Raw genomic sequence first — 20,588 nt, forward strand, 5'->3', positions numbered from 1 at the left:
TTTTGTCTTTAAATTGTGGCAAGGCTCACCTTTCAGAGGGCCAATGTAAAGAACATCAGTGCCTACAGGAAAGGAAAGAAAGGAATTCAGAAGGTAAAGGAAAGGCAACAACAGAGGACAGAAACAAAAGAATGAAAAGAAAATGAGAAAAAGAAAAAACAGATTTTCCCTAATTGTGAATCATAAACTGAAGTACACATTTCAAGTGGATTTGAGTAAAGAACCTTAGAAGCTACAACCTAAGTAAAACAGGGTTTTTTTCTGTTCAATTTAAAAGAATGAAGTTGTGCTCTAGTCAAGTATATAGTGACAAATATGTCTACAACTTTTACCACCATTTGAAATCCATATAATTTGAAGGTAACACAATAGAACTGAATTAATTCATATAGATTAAGAATAATTTTATAGTAATGTCTTCTCAGTGAATAAACAGGTTTCAACAAATTTACAAATAAAGTATTTTTTTAATTTTTAAGTTCTGGGGTACAACAAATAAAGTATTAATGCAAAAGCATAGATAAAAGTTTGCCCTAGAAAGAGTCTAAACAGAAACAGAGATATATTTAATAGTCAAATCCCAAAAGGAAGGGATATTGTCTTATTTATCTTCTGATTTCTTAGTATTAGGGCTAGACATATAGTAGAGGCTACATAAATAACAATTTGTTACATTAGTCAACAGATGGTATGTGCTCCTTTATTTAAACTACAAAAATTAAGGAGATGAATTTAAGGCATTTAAAAATGTTCAGAATGACATTAAGTACAAGCAGCTCCCCCAAGTCCTAGCTCTGTTGAATTATATTTTGTCCTGTAGTCACAATTTTTCAAAAGAAAATGTGTAATGGGTATAACACTGTTAACATAAAGAAAATGGCTTTTCCATTGCCTAAATTTAGGGTTAAGCTTAGGAATCCATCTCCTTTCCTACTATTTTTAACTCTTCTCCCCATGCAATGATAGAAACACCGCCTGTGAAAAAGTGGCGCTAACGCTAGAGATTTTTGTAGCTGTCATGACCTAGTCTAGGAAGCAAAGGCAAAGTTAAAAAAAAAAGTTTTTACTGAAAATATGTAATCTCTTGCTGGACACAGGATATTTGATTTGATGTCCCTGACATGTGTTCTTCCAATGTTAGTATTAAAAAAACTTGTAAAATCTAGGCCAGGAGTGGTGGCTCATGCCTGTAATCTCAGCACTTTGGGAGGCTGAGGCGGGTGAATCACTTGAGGTCAGGAATTTGAGACCAGCCTGGCCAACATGGTGAAAGCCTGTCTCTACTAAAAATACAAAAATTAGCCAGGAGTGGTGGTGCACGCTATTCAGGAGGCGAAGGCTGCAGTGAGCCAAGATTGGGCCAATGCACTCCAGTCTAGGCAACAAAGCAAGACTCCATCTCAAAAAAACAAACAAAAAAAAAACCCTCTAAAATCCGAACACTGTTAATCCTAAAACACAGAGCAAAGTTGTGAACTCTTTATCAGCATTTAAAGAACACTGGGATCATTAGTCTTGGGGCTTTAAAAGCTAGATCCTTAAACTAGACAGGTATTTTTCAAACTTAAAATTGTGTGACACCTTTTGAAAGGACTAATTGGGCACCCCACACTTATTAAACGGGCTGAACACATTACTCCAACTCAGTTGGGCAAAGGGTATTTCTGCTACAGAGTGTGCATGTAGATAAAGTGTGAAAAAACATTAACTTCTAGGCAAAGTCTTGTTTCTTTCAAAGATCTATTAAATAATCTGCTACGAAGAATGTCAGAATACTGAAAATGTGCACCTGGTGAGATAATAATTCCTATCCAAAACTGAATCAAGCTAGAATGGACAATTTGCTTTATAAAGTTTCTAATATAGAAAAGATACTCCCCTAAATCACTGATATGGTTTGGATCACTGTCCCTGCCCAAATCGCATGTCTAATTGTAATCCCCAATGCTGGAGGAGGGGCCTGGTGGGAGGTGACTGAATCACAGGGTTGGAGTTCTCATAATGGTTTTGCACCATCCCTCCTTGGTACTGTATAGTGAGTGACTTCTCATGAGATCTGGTTGTTTAAAAGTGCGTGACACCTCCCCGCTCCCACCCCTACCTCCTGCTCCAGCCACGTGTAGTACTGGCTCCTCCTCCGCCTTCCGCTGTAATTGTAAGTTTCCTGAGGCCTCCCCAGGAGCTGATGCCACCATGCTTCCTGGACAGCCTGCAGAACTGTGAGCCAATTAAACCTCTTTTCTCCTAAGTTACCAAGTCTCAGGTATTTCCTTATAGGAATTCGAGAATGAACAAATACAATCACACATTTAATAGAATCAGCCACCCACCCAAATCTCCCTTTCAACTTCCTATAGTTTGTATCTTCTTCAATTCATACTTAATCACTTCATTGTTCTTATTTGTTCTGTAGGCACTATGTGATAATAACTCACTTAGCGTTCACAACAACTCTATTATTCTCACTTCAGAGGAGGAAACTGAGGCAAAACAAGGTTAAATAACTTGTCCAAGGTCAAGAGCAAGTAAGCTGCAGCCAAGCTATAAATCGGCCAGTTTGGGCAGGCACGGTGGCTCAAGCCTGTAATCCCAGCACTTTGGGAAGCCAAGGTGGGCGGACTGCCTGAGGTCAGGAGTTCGAGACCAGCCTGGCCAACATGGTGAAACCCCGCCTCTACTAAAAATACAAAAAATTAGCCGGGCATGGGGGCAGCATGCCTGTAATCCCAGCTACTTGGGAGGCTGAGGCAGGAGAATCACTTGAACCTGGGAGGCGGAGGTTGCAGTGAGAGATTGCACCATTGCACTCCAGCCTGGGTGACAAGAGTGAAACTCCATCTCAAAAACAACAAACAAAAAAACCCCAGCCAGTCTGGCTATAGGGCTACACACTGCCTCCATGTACTATAACTTATGTAAGCCATTCCCAATTGGTGTGCACCTATTTTTTAAAATTCTGTTACTGTAGGGTGGCTCATGCCTGTAATCCCAGCACTGTGGGAGGCCGAGGCGGGCAGATCACCTGAGGTCAGGAGTTCAAGACCAGCCTGGCCAACATGGTGAAACTCTGTCTCTACTGAAAATATAAAAAATAAGCTGGGTGTGGTGGTGCATGCCTATAGTCCCAGCTACTTGGGAGGCTGAGACAGGAGAATCGCTTGAACCCAGGAAGTGGAAGTTGCAGTCAGCAGAGATTGTGCCACTGCACTCCAGCCTGGGTGACAGAATGAGACTCTGTTTTGAAAAATAAAAACAAAAAAAATAAAATTCTGGCCAGGTGCGGTGGCTCACGCCTGTAATGCCCGCACTTTGGGAGGCCAAGGCAGGTGGATCACCTGAGGTTAGGAGTTCGAGATCAGCGTAGCCAACATGGTGAAACCCCGTCTCTACTAAAAATACAAAAATTAGCCAGGCATGGTGGCATGCCCCTGTAGTTCCAGCTACTCAGGAGGCTGAGGCAGGAGAATTGCTTGAACTCAGAAGGCAGAGGTTGCAGTGAGCCGAGATCATACCACTACACTCCAGCCTGGGTAACAGGGCGAGACTTAGTCTCAAAAAAAAAAAATCTGTTACTAATGTCATTATTGCAAACCAATGCTTCAATAAACATTTTTGTAGTTATTTCTCAATTCTAGCAGCACTGCTGGGTCAGAGGGTATGGGTATTTTAAATTCCTTCGTCGTGGTTCAGAGACAATCCCAACTAAGTTGTTTTCTTGAATGTCTGGTTTAAAATACATCTGAGGCAGAAAACTAGTAAAGAGTAAGATAAAGTAGCAGATTTGGCAACAAAATATGAGCTTACTAAACAACATGGAAAGATAACTTAAAAACTTTTAGGAGGAGAAATAAAGAGTTCAAAAAGCACTACAGTCTGAGTCCACCTACTGTAGATATTTAAAACCCGATATAATCAAACAACTCCTAAATATTGCTATATTTTAACACAGTAAAATTTACCTAACTTATTATAAACTGTGTATTTTTTAAAAAGAGTACTAAAGTAATACATTTTACAAAATTTTCAACAAAATACATATACCATATTTTATTAAAAGGATTTTTATGGTATTATTTTTATATTTTTGGAGAAAATTTTCCCAAGCAAGAGTAAACCTAGAACTACAAAGTAAATGGCTAACAGATATAAGACCACATAAAAATGTAAAACAATATGGTTTAAAAAAAAAAAAGGCCATAAAATGCCAGTATATAAAGGGAAGTAACACAAAAATTTTAATATCACCAAAAGCAAAAATATAAATAAAATAAAAAAATCTATCATTTGAAAATTAATAGATAGAAATGGCTAATAAATATATAAATTATTCAACTATCTTAGTATTTATCAGGGAAACGCAAAATAACTGAGATACTACTTATTGTCAAACTGGCAAAAATACAGATTTACAACATTCAATATTGAGCAGAATGTAGGAAATGGGGCATTTTCACGTACTGCTGATGGAAGTATAAACCACAGAAACTTTCTGGGGGCAGAGAGAGAGAGAGAGACACAGTGTGTGTGATATAGTGTATAGATATAGATGTATCTACACATACATGTATTTTTTTAGAGACAGGGTCTCTGTTGCCCAGGCTGGACTGCAGCAGTGTGAGCACCCAGGTTGAACTCCTGGGCTCAGGAGATCCTCCTGTCTCAGCCTCCCAAGTAGCTAGGACTACAGGTGCACACTACAACGCCCAGCTCTGGGATATATGTGACAGAAAAATTAGATACCACCTAGGTAGAAAAACAGGTAAATACAGTTTTTCTATAGGTAAAACTCTGATGTCATTTTATAAGAACTAGGGAGACTTCTCTGCTTTGACACAAATCACCAAAACACTGATCACCAAAAATCAAATTGCAGAGCATAAAATAATATACTAGTATCTCATTTATCTATTAAAATAAGACTAGATATGCAAATTTTATACCCACATGTGCATATAAACACACAGAAAGGGTACTGTCAAATTGAACTCCAAACTTACAACCTTGTTATATGTAGTAATCAAGAAATGGCTCCCTCTTGAGGAGTAGCAGCCAGGGAATAAGTTTAAAAGGAACTCACCTTAATACATTTTTTTATATTACTTGAGTTTATGATAAAGAGACTGTATTAATGTATAAATTTTGTAATAAAAAAATGAGGTCCATCAGCATGTATCATCAAGTGACAAAACACAATGTGTGTATAACGCAGTCCCACTTTTGTTAGGAAAAAAATGAATATGTAATTCTGTAATATTTGAATATTTACTATAAGCATGTGATACTTTTGTACTTAAAGAATAGTTTTAAACAATGTTTTGAGGCTAGGTGCAGTGGTTCACACCTGTAATCCCAGCACTTTTTTTTTTTTTTTTGAGATGGAGTCTCGCTCTGTCACCCAGGCTGGAGTGCAATGGTGCGATCTTGGCTCACTGCAACCTCCCTGCCTCCCGGGTTCAAGGGGTTCTCCTGCCTCAGCCTCCCAAATAGCTATCCCAGCACTTTTGGGAGACCAAGGCAGGAGGATTGCTTGAGACCAGCCTGGGAAACATGGCAAAACCTCATCTCTACAGAAAATACAAAAATTAGCTAGCCATGCTGGCATCTGCCTGTAGTCCCAGCTACCTGGGAGGCGGAGGGAGGAGGATCACTTGAGCCCAGAAGTCTGAGACCAGCCTGGGTAACATAGCAAGACCCTGTCACTAAAAAAAAGAAAGAAAAAATTTAGCAAACATTCCTATTATAATTCATAAAATAAACATTACAGCCAGGCATGGTAGCTCATGCCCATAATCTAGCACGCACTTTGGGAGGCTGAGGTGAAAGGATTACTCGAGGCCAGGAGTTGATGACCAGCCTGGGCAACATAGGGAGACCCTGTCTCTTAAAAAAAAAAAAAAAAAAGAAGAATTGGTTACTTAATGGTTAGAAGCATGAGCATTGGAGCCTAAATGTGAATTCTAGCTCTACTCCTTATTAGCTTTGTGACCTTGGGAAAATTACTTAACCCTTGTGGAGTTATTTCCTCAGAAGTGAAATGAAGACATCACCAAAACTGCTGGTATTTTGTGGCAGTCAAGTGAAAGATTATGTATTCAATAATACTTCTAACTTATTTACTATGTATGGAATTGTTGACCACGGAGGAGGAAAAACCTGACATGATACACGTTTATTTCTAAGTGGCTAAATTTTCTCCTAGAATATAAATTCATATATTTATTCTGTTTATATCAACAATATACCCTACTCTCCAACCATTAAAAATCAGAGACAACCAAGAGGAAAAAAACAAACCATAAGGCTTATTTGTGATTTTGGTTTGCAACCCACTTTCCTACCAAACAGAAGTATTTTTAAAATATGGATTAGTATTCATATTAGATGTGACTTATAAAAGGAAAAGTATTAGTGGGTTGCTCAATCTAAATTACTATGTCTTAATCAAGGCAGCCCAGCTTAAGAATTCAGTGAAAAGACTGATGCTAACTCAATCATGATTATTCATTAGCTTAAGTTATATACTAACAAGCTTTCCTACATTTTGTCATTATCACCAAGCTGAAGGGAAGAGAAGCAAAAATTAGTAAGTTCTGGAACTATTACAAAATTATCCAATGCTTCCAATTCTACCAGTAGCTTCTTGTCTTTCTGTTTTGTAAGATCTAAGCTGATAATTTTATTTTTCATACTCACAGGGTTTGCTTCTAGCCATTTCCGTATGATGTAAAAATTTTAAGATTTCCTGCTTCCCAGACCAGCATACTCTCAAGAATTTCTATGCATACTGGTCCTTCACCTACGGTTTCCAGGCAACAAAACCTCCTCAGCTTCCCAAATTCTAACTCTCTAAGACTTACAGAAACATTCAGCGTTATCGCTTCTAATATTGAATGGGATGATTCTGATTGCCACTACTCACGTAGAGTACAGTATAAGGATTTGTTAGATAATTTAAATTTTAACTAATTTTTTTTCTTTAAGGTAAACAAGGCTACAAAAATTAAGTAAAAGCTAGGTTGTGGCATATCTGGCCACTGACATATTTGCTAAAATTATGGGTCTGTGTGTACTCGTGAGGGACAGAAGGGAGAAGGAGACGGGTGTGGGCACAGTGCAATGGTGAAAGCTCTAGCTTGGAAGCGGGATGAGCCTGGGCTTAAAGCTCAGCTCTACCAGTTACCAGGGATTAGCTCCCAGACAAGTGATTTAGCCACTCTGGGTTTCTCTTCTCATGCTACCAATTTTTCAGAATTGCTCAATTAATTAATATATTTAACCGTGTGGATTAAATATATTACATGCAGTGTTCTGGACAAGAAGTTGCTCAATAAATGTGGTTGTCAGTAATAGCAACGTTTTAATAAAAACATTAGTTTTCTTTCTGAAAAGGATCTCTTACAAATAAAGAGGCCACAAATGTCCCTTAGGACATTCAAAGCTGTCCAAAGGTCAAGCCTCTGAAAGGAAAGAACTGAGGAATGGTACACAGACCAGAAATAAAAGCAGCTGCAGTCTGGGTGAAAAGGGAACTGGGTGAAAAAGAACAAGGGAGCCCAAGATTGGGGAGGGTAAGAATTGGTGAGGATGCTCTTCTTGGGCATGAGCTGGCAAAAAATTGGGCAGCACAGGAACAGCCCAATGATGCAGTGACAAAGGTGCAAGTTAGTACAGTCATGCACCTACTAACAATAGGGATAAGTTCGGAGAAATGCATCATTAAGGGATTTCACTGTTGTATGAACATCATAGAGTGTACTCATACAGGCCTAGATGGTATAGCCTACTACACACCTAGGCTATATGGATGGTATAGTCTATTGCTCCCAGGCTACAAACCTGTACAGCATGTTACTGTACTGAATGCTGCAGGCAACTGTAAAACAATGGTAAGTATCTGTATCTGTGTATCTAAACATCTCTAAACATAGAAAAGGTAGAGTGAAAATACAGGGCCAGGTGCGGTGGCTCACGCCTGTAAGCCCAACACTTTGGGAGGCCAAGGCGGGTGGATCACTTGAGGCCAGGAGTTCAAGACCAGTCTGGCCAACATGGTGAAACCCCATTTCTACTAAAAATACAAAAATTAGCCGAGTGTGGTGGTGTGTGCCTATAGTCTCAGCTACTCAGGAGGCCGAGGCAGGAGAATTGCCTGTATCTTGGCTGCAGAGAGCTGAGATTGCTCCACTGCACTCCAGCCTGGGTGACAGAGTGAGACTGTGTCTCAAAATAAATAAATAAATAAATAAAAATAAAGAAGGCTGGGCGCGGTGGCTCACACTTGTAATCCCAGCACTTTGGGAGGCCGAGGTGGGTAGATCGATCACGAGGTCAAGAGGTGAGGAGTTCAAGACCAGCCTGACCAACATGGTGAAACCCCATCTCTACTAAAAATACAAAAAATTAGCGGGGTGTGGTGATGCACACCTGTAATCCCAGCTACTCAGGAGGCTGAGGCAGGAGAATCGCTTGAACCCAGGAGGTGGAGGTTGCAGTGAGCCGAGCCGAGATCGCCATTGCACTCCGGCCTGGGCGTTGGAGCGAAAAAAAAGAAAAGAAAAGAAAAGACAGTATTTTAATCTTATGGGACTACCGTCACACATGTGATCTGTTATTGACCAAAACATCACTATGCAGCACATGACTACACATATTTGTTACTATGTCACAATATTACATAGACATAATCTTTTATCCTCTTTTTTTTTTGAGACAGAGTCTTGCTCTGTCACCTAGGCTGGAGTGCAGTGGCGCAATCTTGGCTCACTGCAACCTCCGCCTCCCAGGTTCAAGCGATTCTCCTTCCTCAGCTTCCAGAGTAGCTGGGATTACAGGTACCCGCCACCACGCCTGGCTAATTTTGTATTTTTAGTAGAAATGGGGTTTCACCATGTTGGCCAGGCGGGTCTCGAACTCCTGACCTCAGGTGATCCACCCACCTCAGCCTCCCAAAAGTGCTGGGATTATAGGCGTGAGCCACCTGCGCCTGGCCCCTTTTATTCTCTTTTCCCTCTTCCCAACCTACAGGCTTCCACTAGTATCGGCAACCCTTCCCCACATTCCCTCCTGTACAAATTACCGACTGGAAGTAAATTTGATACTCTTTCTACAATAATGATTTGATAATTTTGTAAAATATTCAGAAACCAATGGTTCTACAATGCCCTAGTCTAAATTCTATCGTCTATTGTTAAATATGTTCCAATGTTATCCTGAAGGAGCTCGGAGGTCTATTCCCCCATAAACTGGCTCAACTCATTTATTCACATCTTGTATTTTTGCAAGGATGTTCTTTGTTAGTATCATTCTTTCTGCTTGGACTGCCTTTTCCCATCAAAAACCTAGCCACTGGAACTTAAAAGCTGAATTCACAAACTTTGTTTGGAATTGTTTTCTGAATTTCAAAAACATTATCTTCCATAAAAGTAATTTAACATTTATATATTACCTCCTTAAGTATAGTAACTGTTTTTCCACTAACCTATAAACTACTTAAGAGTAAGGATTGTCTTATTTCTTTGTATCTTTCAAAATGCAATCAGTACATAAATACAGAAAAGTTACAAGGCTTGTGACCTTAGAAGACTTTTTACTGTGCCATAATTTCTTATCCTCAAAATGTGGGTATTAACAGAATCTACTGCAGAGAGCTGTAGTGAGAATTACATGGGTTTCCATTGGTAAAGTGCATGAAATAGTGGTGGGCACTGCACAGTAAGTGCTCTGTAAGTGTTGTTTTCATTATTAGTACCGTCATCATCTCAGATTTTAAAAAAACAGAATGAGCTAAATTAGTAAGATTAATTTAGATATTTGCTGAAGGGACCCATCCTAAGTAATGGATTTATAAATTTGTGGCTGATGGAAATGTGGGAAACTGCAATGTTCAGTCCAGGTGTATGCCCATGATTAAAGAACAATATAACCTAATTAATTAGCCACTTAGCTTCCCAACAGACATCACCTGCATGCCTGCTGAATGCCATATGCTGAGTTAGGTTCTGGTGACAAAAAGGTGACACAGCCCCTTCATGCAGTGAGCTCACATTAACAAGGAAGAACGCACAGTATAACAATACCAAACACAGAAAAGTCTGCTGACTTATGACAGAAGGATGCCTAATTCAGATTGGAAAAGTAATGAAAGGGAATCTAAGAAAGCTCCTCAAAGGGGCAAAACCTTTAAGGAAAAAAGGTAGGAAGGCCAGGAAACCAGAATATGCAAAGCAGAGAGAAGGCTGTTGTGTTTTTTTGTTGTTGTTGTTTGCTTTTTTTTTTTTTTTTTGAGACGGAGTTGTCACCCAGGTTGGCTCACTGCAACCTCCGCCTCCTGAGTTCAAGCAACTCCTGCCTCAGCCTCCCAAGTAGCTGAGATTACAGGTGCCCGTCACCATGCCCAGCTAATGTTTGTATTTTCAGTCAAGATGGGGTTTCACCATGTTGGCTAGGCTGGTCTCAAATACCTGACCTCAGGTGATCTGCCTGCCTTGGCCTCCCAAAGTGCTGGGATTACAGGTGTCAGCCACAGTGCCCGGCCTGGTGCTGTTTTGTTTTTTGTTTTTGTTTTTTGAGATGGAGTTTTGCTCTTCTTGCCCAAGTTGGAGTGCAGTGGCACAATCTCAGCTCACTGCAACCCCCACCTCTCGGGTTCAGGTGATTCTCTTGCCTCACCCTCCCGAGTAGATGGGACTACAGGCACGTGCCACCACGCCTGGCTAATTATTTTTGGTACTTTTAGTAGAGACAGGGTTTCACTGTGTTAGCCAGGATGGTCTCGCTCTCTGACCTCGTGATCCCCACCTGCCTTGGCTTCCCAAAGTGCTGGGATTACAGGCATGAGCCACCACGCCTGGCCTAAGTAAGGTTTTAAGGAACAATGCATTAACTAAATAGTGGTGGTTTTCATGACCTAAATACTAAAAAAATTTCCAATTTCTGCCTGAGTCCAATTATGATACTATTTCTTTTTGACTCTCTGAACAAGAGAACTGGGCTTCCTCTTTATTGATTCAACTATTAACACCTGACATGATGATTTGCACATGAGAGAAACTGACACTGGATAGTGATTTCAGGACAGAGAAAAATGCTGAAGGAGAGTTTTTGTTTTTTTTGAGATGGAGTCTCACTCTGTCACCCAGGCTGGAATGCAGTGGCACGATCTTGGCTCACTGCAACTCTGCCTCCCGGGTTCAAGTGATTCTTCTGCCTCAGCCTCCCAAGTAGCTGGGACTACAGGTGTGTGCCACCATGCCTGGCTAATTGAAGTTTTTGTTTTTTTAACTTGACCACTCTTCCTGACCTACATGATCCATTTACCCACCACCAGAAAGACAAAGGTACACAGTCCACAGTTCTTACTTTGAGTCCATTGCTTGGTAAAAGTCTTACCTGATCCAGGAGTGATAAGAGGCCCCTCTAATTCAAGTGCCTCATCTTCAGACTGGTCATCTAGCTTCTTCTTTTTTTTCTTTGTTGGATCTCTGGGTTTCTTTAAGAGAGAAAGTTCTTCGGGGTGTCTGATATCTGTTAATAAAATAGATTGTTTGACTAGAACAAAGGAAAATTTAAACATTTTACACTTAGTAACTATCTATTGTTTCAAGATAAGAATTTGTAACTTCCTTCTGTATGTCTGACTTGTGTCAGACATTGATGTCATGCAAAACACTGATTATGACACTTAAACTACCCAAAGCATTCTTAATTCGTAACTATATAATAAATGTAATGACCTCAAAGTGGAAATAACAATCTACTAGGGTACGGAAAGAAAATATTAGAAGCCCTTATTTATATATTTATTTTTTAACTAAAACTGGAAGAAAAATTGAGTTTATATTATATGTCCTTCACTCATTCTGTATGTCATAAGGTACACATGATAAATGAAGTAAATGTAATGATACTTTTAAATCATTACCAAATCCCTGGTTTTTTTTGTTTTCTTTTTTTTTGAGATGGAGTTTCACTCTTTTTACCCAGGCTGGAGTGCAGTGGAGCAATCTCGCCTCACCGCAACCTCCGCCTCCCAGGTTCAAGTGAATCTCCTGCCTCAGCCTCCTGAACAGCTGGGATTACAGACATGTGCCACCATGCCTGGCTAATTTTGTATTTTTAGTAGAGACAGGGTTTCTCCATGTTGATCAGGCTGGTCTCCAACTCCTGACCTCAGGTGATCCGCCTGCCTTGGCTTCTCCAGTGCTGGGATTACAGGCGTGAGCCACCATGCCCGGCCCCAAATCTCAAATTTTACTTGATTCAAATATTCTGCCCTGTATCAAATGGCTACAAGTTTCTGATCTATTTTCATTTGAGGAGTCTAATAACAAGGAAAATGGTTAAATGAAAATAACAAAAGAAATTAAAAATGACCCAACACACACACACACACACACACACGTAATATATGTTCACAAATTCCAAGACTCAATTTTGTTAAGAAGTCAATTCTCCTCAAATTAAGCTAAAGATTTAATGAGATGCCAGTCAAAATTCCAATTTGCTTTTCTGTAGAAGTTGATAGATTGTAAAATTTATATGAAAATGAGAACAATCCTAGAATAGTCAGACATTCTTAAAAAGAACAAAATTGGACGACTTACACTAACTGATTTTAAGACATCATAAAGCTGTATCAATCAAGCCACTGAACTTACTGGCTAAATGATAAGACGTACGATGAATGAAACAGAAGAGGGCCCCCAAAACAGACCTACATATGGGTGATCAGAATTTTTTGACAAAGTTACCAAGGCAATTCAAGGAGAAAGAAAAATCTTTTCAACAAAGTGCTGAACAATGATTCATATATATATTTTTTAAAGACCATTAACCCTTATAACGATAGCAAAAATTAATTTTAAATGACCACTGATCTAAATGTAACAGCCAAAATAATGAAACTAGAAGAAAGCGTAAGACGACAAACATTTCTTAGATAGGATGCACAAAAAAAGGAACCACAAAAAATTGTCCTTTATTTAAAAAAAAAAAAAAAACAAAACCAACCTACCTACTCTTTAAAAGACACTGTTGAGAAAACAAAAAGGCAAGCATATAGTGGGACAACATATTTGCAGCACACATATCTGATAAAAGTCTTGCATTCTGAATATATAAAGAGCCCAAACAACTCAAGAAGACAAATGAACTAAAGATCTGGACAATCACTTCATCAAAGAAATATGACCAAGCAGCACATGAAAAGATACTTGACATTATCAGTCATCAGGGAAACACAAATTAAAACCACAATGAGATAGCAGTATCCATACATCAGAGAGGCCAGCATTAAAAAGACATTACTACTCAGTGTCAGTGAGGATGTGAAGAGGAACTTGAACTCTCATAAGCAGCTGGTAGGACTATTAAATGAGACAATTTTTTGATAACAGCTCAGCAATTCTGTATAAACATGCATGTACCACACAACTCAAGACATTCTACGCCTAGTTATTTACCCAAGAAGATGAAAAGCACATTTGTAATAACTTGATTCATAAAAGCCAAAACTGAAAATAACCCAGATGGATAAACAAAAATGTGATATTTGCAAACCAATGGTATACTACTTAGACAATGGAACACAACTCACCAATCAGTAAAAAGAAACAAACTATTGACACATGCAATAAAATGAATGACTCTCAAATTTATTATATTAAGTGGAAGGCAAATTAGAAAAGAGTATATGTGATTCCATTCACAAAATTCCAGAAAATGCCAACAAATCCATAGTGACAGAAAGCAGATCAATTTACTGGTAGCTGAAGTTTGACAGGAGACAGAAATATTCTGAATCTTGATTGTGGTGGTTTCAGAGGTATAAATATCTGTCACAACTCAAATTTCACACTTTAAACGGATACAGTTTGTTGTGTATCTATTATACTACAATAAAGTCAATTAAAAAACAGTGTGAAATGATGAAGAACCCAAAAATTAACAATAAAAAAGAAAAGCCGCAGAAAGGAGAAGCAATAGGTCTACAGTCATGCGTCACTTAATGGGGACGTGTTCTGAGAAATGTGTCCTTAGGCAATTTCATTTTATTTTTTGTAGAGATGGGGTCTTGTCATGATGCCCAGGCTGGTCTCCAAACTCCATGGCATCCCAAAGTGATGGGATTATAGGCGTGAGCCACTGCACTTATTTTAAAAATTTATTTAAAAAATAAAGTAATTGCACTATGATGTTACAAAAGCTACATCATCACAAGGAGACAGAAAATTTTCAACTCCATTATAATCTTAAGGAACTGTCACTGGATATGTGGTACATCGTTGACCAAAATATTGTTATGCAGCACATGACTGTATATCACAATGTCAGGTAGCACTACACTGTATGTCAGAGTATGAAGAGAACAGACAACACAATTCATATCACTACAAAACTTGTAAAGCTATAGATTGCTAATGACTGGATCAAAATTTTACATGTGGCAGTTTACAGCTGTAGGAGCCCAGGACATCCACTAGATTCAACCCAATATAAATTCAGAAAGCTTTTTGTTTGTAGGGGACCTGAAACCAGGATCCTACCATGTTGCTACAGAGTTGATGAGGCACAATTTAAGGTGGAAGCACACAGCCAAACTACCTAGATTCAAATACTAGTTCCACTATTTATTAGCTGTGTGACTCTGGGCAAGCTACTCAGCCTGTCAGTGTCTGAGTTTCCTCATCTAAAATGAGAATAGTGCCTCAGGAGGTAGTTGTATAAATTAAATGATACATAACAAATGCTTTGTAAGTATTTGTGTCTTAATGTTTTTCCTCTAATTATAAACCAGCTAACAACAGAGACCTGGCACAGTGGCTCACGCCTGTAATCCCAGCACTTTTGGAGGCCAAAGTGGGAGAACTGTTTGAGCTCAGGAGTTCAAGACCAGCCTGGGCAACCTAGGAAGACCTTTTCTCTACAAACAATTTTTTTTTTTTTTAATTAGCCAGGCATAGTGGTGCACACCTAGAGTCCCAGCTACTCAGGAGGCTGAGGTGGGAAGACTGCCTGAGCCTGGAGGCTGCAGTGAGCCGTGACTGGGCCACTGCTCTCCAGCCTGGGTGACAGAGCAAGACCATCTCCAAAACAAATAAAACACACAAACACACACACACCATGGCAGAAATTTGGAAGTTACCCCCACCAAAAAATATAAATAACTGAATCATTTAAAATGTGTTATTTCAGTACCATAAGACAGGGCAAAAAATAAAATGTGTTCATAAAAGATGAAATATGACTAGTAAATCATTTTAACAACTGCATATTCTATGTAAATAAATCATAATTTAATCACTCTTCTAATACTGGGCCCATTATAAATAATATTTAATAATTCTACAAACATCTATGTCCATCTTTTTCCATATTTTATTTCAGAATTCACTGGAGTAGAATTACTGGACTAAAGGTTATAATAATTTTAAGGCAAAGATGGAACAAGATGGATATATGTTCTTGTTTTATGTCTTTGATTAGTAACATACATCTTCTCATGTGTTTTTAATAATTTATATATATTTTCTTCCTTTTCTCATTTTTCTGTAAGATTTCTTCAAATCAAAGTTCATTTGCATGTAAAAATTTACATGGTAGCAATTACTGCAAACCACACTGGACTTCTTTTTTTAAAAAAAATTTTTACATAAACATTGTCCATGTTTAAATAAGAAGTCCAAATAAATTATTTTAATAAGTATGTGGGTTTTGGTCAGGTTTTCTGTTGGTTATTTGAACGTTACTCTTAGAAACACTCGGTCAGGCACGACGGCTCACGCCTGTAATCCCAGCACTTTGGGAGGCCGAGACGGGTGGATCACCTGTGGTCAGCAGTTTGAAATCAGCCTGGCCAAGACGGTGAAACCTCGTCTCTAGGGACATGGATGAAATCGGAAATCATCATTCTCAGTAAACTATCGCAAGAACAAAAAACCAAACACCGCATATTCTCACTCATAGGTGGGAATTGAACAATGAGAACACATGGACACAGGAAGGGGAACATCACACTTCGGGGACTGTTGTGGGGTGAGGGGAGGGGGGAGGGATAGCACTGGGAGATATACCTAATGTTAGATGACGAGTTAGTGGGTGCAGCGCACCAGCATGGCACATGTATACATATGTAACTAACCTGCACATTGCGTACATGTACCATAAAACCTAAAGTATAATAATAATAAAAAATAAAAATAAAAAAATAAAAAAATAAAAATTCAGTTAAAGCAAACAACAACAACAACAACAACAACAAAATACAAAATTAGCTGGGCATGGTGGCGTGTGCCTGTAATCCCAGCTACTTGGGAGGCTGAGGCAGGGGAATCGCTTGAACCCAAGAGGCGGAGGTGGCAGTGAGCTGAGATCGAGCCATTGTACTCCAGCCTGGGTAACGAGAGTGAAACTCCGTCTCCAAAAAAAAAAGAAACACTCTGGGACATAACTAGGTTTTTATTTTGTTCTGTATTTTACAGGCTATTTTCTGATCGGTTTCTGAAACCTGAAAATGGAATTAACAGAAGAACTATCCTGAACGAATATGTGACCACAGAGCAGGTGAATATAACTGCTCTTTAATTATTAATAAATTTGGGGTAAGTATATCTAATAAAGAGCAGAAATCATGTTAACAAGTAAATACTTGCTCCTTAAATTCTGCCACTTTCTTGAAAACATCTAGGCACATCTGATTTAAAAAAAAAAAAAACTACAGCATTTTTCAGCTAAAGTTACACAATTAAAAATCAAATATTTTCTTCATTCTTGTATATTTAAGATATAAAGTTAACCCACTTATCCTCAAATGTTATTTTTGGGGTTTCATGGATTAGCAATAATTACTATAATTAGGTAGGTTCAGAAACTAATAAGTGATTTCAAGTATACCCTTTGAACCTAAGATTTATCTAATACAACTGCATCATTACTTCCTAGAGTTATTTTTAAAGGAGTAAGATTTAACATGTGAAGAGATCTAATGGTTTATGAATTCTACTTTTAATTCACAACGTACCCTCAGCTTTAAATGCCATTGGGGCCATACTGGGATAAAATAAAGGCATTAGAAAATTCCAAGCCTCTGAATAAACAGTTGTCTACACTGCTTCAACATTAAGTGGAAGCAGGGTGGTGGTGGTAATCTCTCTCTCCACCCATTCATTTCTCCAAAGTAAATCAAGTACTAGTATGTGGTGAAAAATCTAAAAAGTATTGAAGGATAAATAACAAATCCTTATATAACGAATCTCATGCCTGAGATATCATATGCTTCTAACAAAGTCACCACAGGTACTATTTAGTGGGAGACAGTAAGGCAAGCAATACATTTTGAAAAGTTCTCCCAAATGTTTCTGGCATATCCCCCAGGTTTGAGAGTCACTGTACTACATGACTCAAATGTATTTTTGTTCCTAGGTCATTTTCTGTCTGGCTCACAAACCAGGTAGTATTAAATGTATATTAATATGCATATTTACATTAGTAAAAGAATATTATTAAGTAGCTTTTTTGTCTGTCTTAAGTAGATAAAGCAGTTCTTAACTAGATGGGCCCATGAGAATTGCTTGTAAAATCAATAATAATAATATTAAAAATACATGCTGGGACCATATCCCCAGATTTTTGCAGTAGCTCAGGGCTCCAGCAGCTTGTTTTATAGAAGTTCTGTAGGCAATTCTGATTCCAGCTTTTTTTTTTTTTTTGAGATGGAGTCTTGCTCTGTCGCCCAGGCTGGAGTGCAGCGGTGCGATCTCGGCTCACTGCAACCTCTGCCTCCCAGGTTCAAGTGATTCCCCTGCCTCAGCCTCTGGAGTAGCTGGGATTACGGGTGCCTGCCACCACACCTGGCTAAGTTTTTGTATTTTTAGTAGAGACAGGGTTTCACTGTATTAGCCAGGATGGTCTCGATCTCCTGACCTAGTGATCTGCCCGCCTCGGCCTCCCAAAGTGCTGGGATTACAGGTGTGAGCCACTGCGCCTAAGCCTCCAGCTTCTTGATAATCACTAGCTTAGGGAAAGGAGAGAATGAAGGGTAGCAAGAATGACTTCTTATTTTTCTAATGGTAGGTAGTTCCATATCGGAACTGGGTGGCCAAAGGCTGCATATGAAGTGTGAAAAAGTGGTTTTCATTTCATTACAACAATAACAAAGTAAACCTAACTCTCTACATTAAGATACTGATTATTTAATTGACATGAGAATTTAGGACTTACTGATTTACTGTATGCCTTGCATCAAGAAGTAATTAATAGATTTAGAAATCTGTATAAGATGTCTACATGTGTAAGAGTGGGGCTGGAGAAGAGCATAAGTAATTAAACAAGATTTATATCAAAATAAAACATACCCAGAGAACTGCGAGACATGAAAACTTTAAAATGGTCATACCAAAATACTATACTAATTTATGCTCAATTTTACATTTCAATAAGGATAAGCTAGCATTTATGAGGCACTACACAAAGCAATGCTCCAGAACCTCTATAACAGAATATATAGCAATGAATTTCTTTTTTTTTTTTTTTTTTTTTTAAGACAGGGGCTCACTGTCACCCAGACTGGAATGAAGTGTGTTAGTGTGATCACAGCTCACTGCAGCCTTGACTTCCTGGGCTCAGGCAATCCTCCTGCCTCAGCCTCTCAAAATACTGGGAATGCAGGCCTGAGCCACTACACCCAGCGATAGCAATGAAATTTAATGTTCATTATAATTAGCATGTTATCAAACAGAAGACGAATCTAGTCTAATCTACACAGGCTATATAAATACTATACATATAAAAAAGCATGGGGGTGAGGAATTGAGAAACTGAGGTAAAGAAGGGTTCTCAGGGAAGATAAAGCATTTCTGGTTAAAAAAGTATATTGAATATGTGCATTTATTTTCACTCCTTTTCAAAATCACATAAAAAATAAAGAAAACATAAACCTATAAGGGCCCCCAAAATGGAAGAAAATATCGGATAAGAAATCTCAGAAAAGTTTTGGGAGGCAGAAGTCAGATGGAACAGTAACTTTGTAAACTGGAGAAATATAAAACTAAGGTGTTTGTAGACAGAGGTACCAATGGGAAACACACTGATTCACTGTTCTAATCATCAAACTGAGGCACAAAAAACAGATAGACTACCTGAAAAAATTTAGTCTGCCCCAACATCCCTTTCCTGTTCCATTACTGAATTAAACTCAGGTAACCTATTCCACAGACACACACCCTTTAGGATCCTTTACAAACAGAACCTGAATAGCCCTAGGGAAAAGATCTTTTAGATACTGATGTTTGAAAAAGCTTGCTCAATATGTCTAAATACCTTACAGAGGGATGATGAGCTAAACTCCATCCAATATAGAGCTTCCTATTAGGTACTGATATTGCCCCAGGCTGGGCGCAGTGGCTCACGCCTGTAATCCTAGCACTTTGGAAGACCAAGGCGGGCGGATCACGAGGTCAGGAGATGGAGACCATCCTGACTAACATGGTGAAACCCTGTCTCTACTAAAAATACAAAAAAACCCCAAAAATTAGCTGGGCGTGGTGGCGGGTGCCTGTAGTCCCAGCTACTCAGGAGGCTGAGGCAGGAGAATGGCTTGAACCCGGGAGGCGGAGCTTGCAGTGAGCCGAGATCGCGCCACTGCACTCCAGCCTAGGCGACAGAGCGAGACTCTGTCTCAAAAAAAAAAAAAAAAAAAAAAAAAAGTGCCCCAGCATTAAACGTAGGAACAGCCAGCCAATGATTACTAGACACTTGAGAAAGGCTTCTGCGGTGGGCAGAATACTGAAGGTTTAATATCCCTACCCATGGTTACACAAACACCAATCTAGGTACTGCTGTGAGGAGTTTTTGCAAATGAATTAAGGTCACTTATCAACTGATTTTAGGGAGATTATCCTGGGTTATCTGGGTGAGCCCAATGTAATCACATGAGGCCTCCAGAACAGAAGAGGCAAGCAGAAGAGAGATGAGAGACAGAAGGAGTGGTCAGATAAATTCAGAGAGAAGACCTTGACTTGCTGTTACTGGCTTTGAAGTTAGAGGAAGGGGGCGACAAGCAATGTGGAGAGCCTCTAGGAGCTGAGAATGACCCTTGGTAGACAAGCCAGAGGGAACCTTAGTCTTATAATCACAAAGAACCAAATTCTAACCAAGCAAAATTCATTCTCAGAGCCTCCAGGAAGGAACGCAGCCCTGCTGACACCTTAACTTCAGCCACTTAAGAGTCTATAGATGACACAGGTGAGCCACGTGCACACACCTTTAACCTACAGTGACTGTGAGATAAATTCGTGTTGTTTCAGGCTGCTAAATTTATGGTAATTTGTTATGGCAGCAATGCAACACTAACAAACCTTCTAACAGGAAAGACAGAGACCAAACAAAAAGAAAAATAATTTATGAGAAACAGACACAATGCAGACTACAGAGAACAAAACACAACGTGCTTAATGAAGAGGCTGAGAAAAAGACAATGACATCTAGAAGAGATAAATAGGATAATATAAAAAACAATGAGAGGCCACACGGTGGCTTACACCTGTCATCCCAGCACTTTGGGAGGCTGAGGTGGGTGGATCACTTGAGGTCAG

The 20,588-nt window shown here is 39.1% G+C and overlaps 1 protein-coding gene across 6 annotated transcripts in view; it reads right to left on the bottom strand.

The window, feature by feature from the left end:
- FERMT2 (FERM domain containing kindlin 2) overlaps positions 1-20,588 on the bottom strand; it is a 93,608-nt gene that overhangs the window by 24,482 nt on the left and 48,538 nt on the right. For 3 of the 6 annotated variants that reach the window (XM_054530670.2, XM_054530669.2, XM_063715579.1), the window contains exons 4-5: positions 11,389-11,523; positions 30-62 (exon numbers count right to left, since the gene is read on the bottom strand). In XM_054530670.2, coding sequence (XP_054386645.1) covers positions 30-62; positions 11,389-11,523 — 168 coding nt within the window. The remainder of the gene's footprint in view (positions 1-29; positions 63-11,388; positions 11,524-20,588) is intronic. The other 3 variants (XM_024231728.3, XM_024231727.3, XM_063715580.1) reach the window with 1 other exon arrangement.

The sequence above is a fragment of the Pongo abelii genome, chromosome 15 (genome assembly GCF_028885655.2).
Source record: "Pongo abelii isolate AG06213 chromosome 15, NHGRI_mPonAbe1-v2.0_pri, whole genome shotgun sequence".
Taxonomy (NCBI): domain Eukaryota; kingdom Metazoa; phylum Chordata; class Mammalia; order Primates; family Hominidae; genus Pongo; species Pongo abelii.